This window comes from Bison bison, unplaced genomic scaffold (genome assembly GCF_000754665.1).
Source record: "Bison bison bison isolate TAMUID 2011002044 unplaced genomic scaffold, Bison_UMD1.0 scf7180017864371, whole genome shotgun sequence".
NCBI lineage: Eukaryota > Metazoa > Chordata > Mammalia > Artiodactyla > Bovidae > Bison > Bison bison.
In genome coordinates this window covers 11,930,540-11,932,734 of record NW_011494943.1, presented here as the reverse complement: position 1 = coordinate 11,932,734, position 2,195 = coordinate 11,930,540, and the positions used below count along the sequence as shown (strand labels likewise).

The following is a 2,195-nucleotide window of genomic DNA, read 5'->3' as shown; positions in this document are numbered from 1 at the left end:
GAGTGGGGCTGAAGGTTGACCCTGAGTCTGTGCCTGAGGGTCCAGCTCCCGGGGCTCTGGAGGGATAGGGCTCACCTTGCAGGGCTGGCTCAGTCCTCTGCTGCTGGATCTCCAGGTCGGCCAGCTCGCTGAGCAGGGCAATTCCATGAATCCCTGAGCTACGGGGCAGGGGAGCTGTTCTGGGTGGCCCAGGGACAGCGGGGGGCGGAGGGTCCAGTGGGCCAACGCCAGGCAGGTCCCCCAGGTTGATGGTGGCTGCCACCAGAGCGTCCAGCCCGGGCAGCTCCCTGGGCAGCTGGCTGTTGTCAGGAGTTGAACCCCAGTCCTGCTCCTCTTCCTCCTCTTCTAGCTCGGCTTCCTCGAACTCGGCCACCTCCTCCGCCTCTGCTTCTGTAGGGGCTTGCTGTTTGCCCGGCTCGGCCTGATCCAGGGCGCCCAGGCTCCTCGCCGGCTGCTCCACGGCCTGGGGACCGGCCCCCAACGAGGGCCCCAGCTCTCCCTCCTCCCGCCCCTCCTCCGTGGTCCTTGCCTCTTGGGCCCCTCCTCCCTGAGTAGAATCAGCCTGGCCAGAGGCCTCAGGGCCCCCTCCCTCGAGGAGAGCCCCGCACTGCAGTTCTCGCAGCCCCTCCAGTGGACTGGGGTCTGCTGCCTTCCCCGGGGGTCCCCGCTCGGCAGGGTGGGGCGTGGTGGCAAGGTCCTGGGTGGCCTCCCTGGTCCCTGAGGGCAGCCCAGGCTCCTCCAGTTTCTGGGGGCTGCGGAGGCAGAGCTCCCCAGGCGGGAACGTCCTGGCCAGCTCAGGCTGGGGCCCCAGGGGGGCGGTTTGCATAGTTTCGGGGTCCGAGAGGTCAGATGAGTGCACGCTGCGGGGCAGGGAGAAGCCCGAGCTGGCCGCCGCGGGGCACGTGTATCCGGGAGGCAGGTCTGCAAGAGAGGAGCGCGGTCAGGAGAGCAGCTGGGGACAAGGGTGGCCTCCAACGCCCCAGTTCCACTGGTGGGGAGGGTCCCCAGCCAACCCTCTGCCTGTGAAACGTGCCAGGCAGGAATGGGGACACGGTGTGTTGAAAGGGGCAGAAGAAGAGCACCGGGGGCAGGAGGGGCGATTTCCCAGGCCCCCCTCCTCGATCAGGATGATTGTGAGCTCCCCAGTTCCTGCCGCAGCCTTGGCGGGATGGGGGGATTCCTGGGGGGGTCCCTAGAGGCCACCTCTGGCATGTGTGGTGTGGCTAACCAGAAAAGGGGGGATTTTAAAACAAGATACTTGAATCAGAGTTTTCCCTGAACCAGAACGAGCTGGCAGCCTGTCGGAGGCATTACGCCCCATTAACTACAATAAAAAAAAAGAAAGCAAAAAAGTCTAAAACACACACACACACACACACACAACCACCTCGGCTGGCTCAGCCTCCTTATTGTGGAACTGGGACGGGTTTTATGTTTGCCACATGGGCTTCCACTGTAAACTCTTAGCCTAATTCAGAGAGAATCAAATAGCTGTGGGGAGTTGGCGGGCAGTGGGCGGGAGGGCAGTTGCAGAGGCCGGGCTGGGCCTGGACCCTTCACCGCAGGCTGCTGCTCCTTGCCTCGGGCCCAAGCCGTGGCATTTCGGGCCCCCACAGTGAGAATGAGCTCCATGTTGCCCAGCTTCATGGCTGCTGCCCCGTGGTCCTGCCACCATCCCCGGCAGGCCAGGCGCTTTCTCATCCTTGAGGCTCCAGTGCAGGCTGCCTGGGCCTGACCTTCACCCTGCCCCATCTGCCAGGGGCAGGGACCCTAAGTGCTTTCCCTATGGGTCCCTCAGAAGGACACGGAGAGGGAGGAAGGGAAAGAGCAGGGGGACAGGCCACCTTGTCCCAGGCCCCATCAGGGGGACAGGGAAGGTGAGGCCAGCCCTGCAGGGGCCAAGCCAGGTAGCCTGGTCCCCACTCAGCTCAGCCCACCAGGCAGGTGACAGGCCTGAGTGGAGGGGGGCAGGCCAAGGCCAGCCTAGTGCACCCGCGCTCACCTGGTTCCAACGTGTTGAGGTCGGCTCTGGGGCGCTGGCCCTCCCCACTCTTGTCTTCGGTGCCGGGCAGCTTGGAGCCTAGCCCAGGGCTGCCAGTGGGGCAGACGGATAAAGTGCACGGGGCGCCAGGATGCGGTGGTGGTGTAGGGCAGCTGGCAGGGGGGTGCTTCGGGGCGGGAGAGTGGCAGGGGGG

General features: G+C 65.2%; 1 protein-coding gene across 1 annotated transcript in view; it reads right to left on the bottom strand.

The window, feature by feature from the left end:
• The window catches only part of BAHCC1 (BAH domain and coiled-coil containing 1), a 58,019-nt gene that overhangs the window by 16,998 nt on the left and 38,826 nt on the right, over window positions 1–2,195 (bottom strand). Inside the window, exons 11-12 of the mRNA XM_010856528.1 lie at window positions 2,003–2,190; window positions 90–921 (exon numbers count right to left, since the gene is read on the bottom strand). Of these exons, the coding sequence (XP_010854830.1) occupies window positions 90–921; window positions 2,003–2,190 (1,020 nt within the window). The remainder of the gene's footprint in view (window positions 1–89; window positions 922–2,002; window positions 2,191–2,195) is intronic.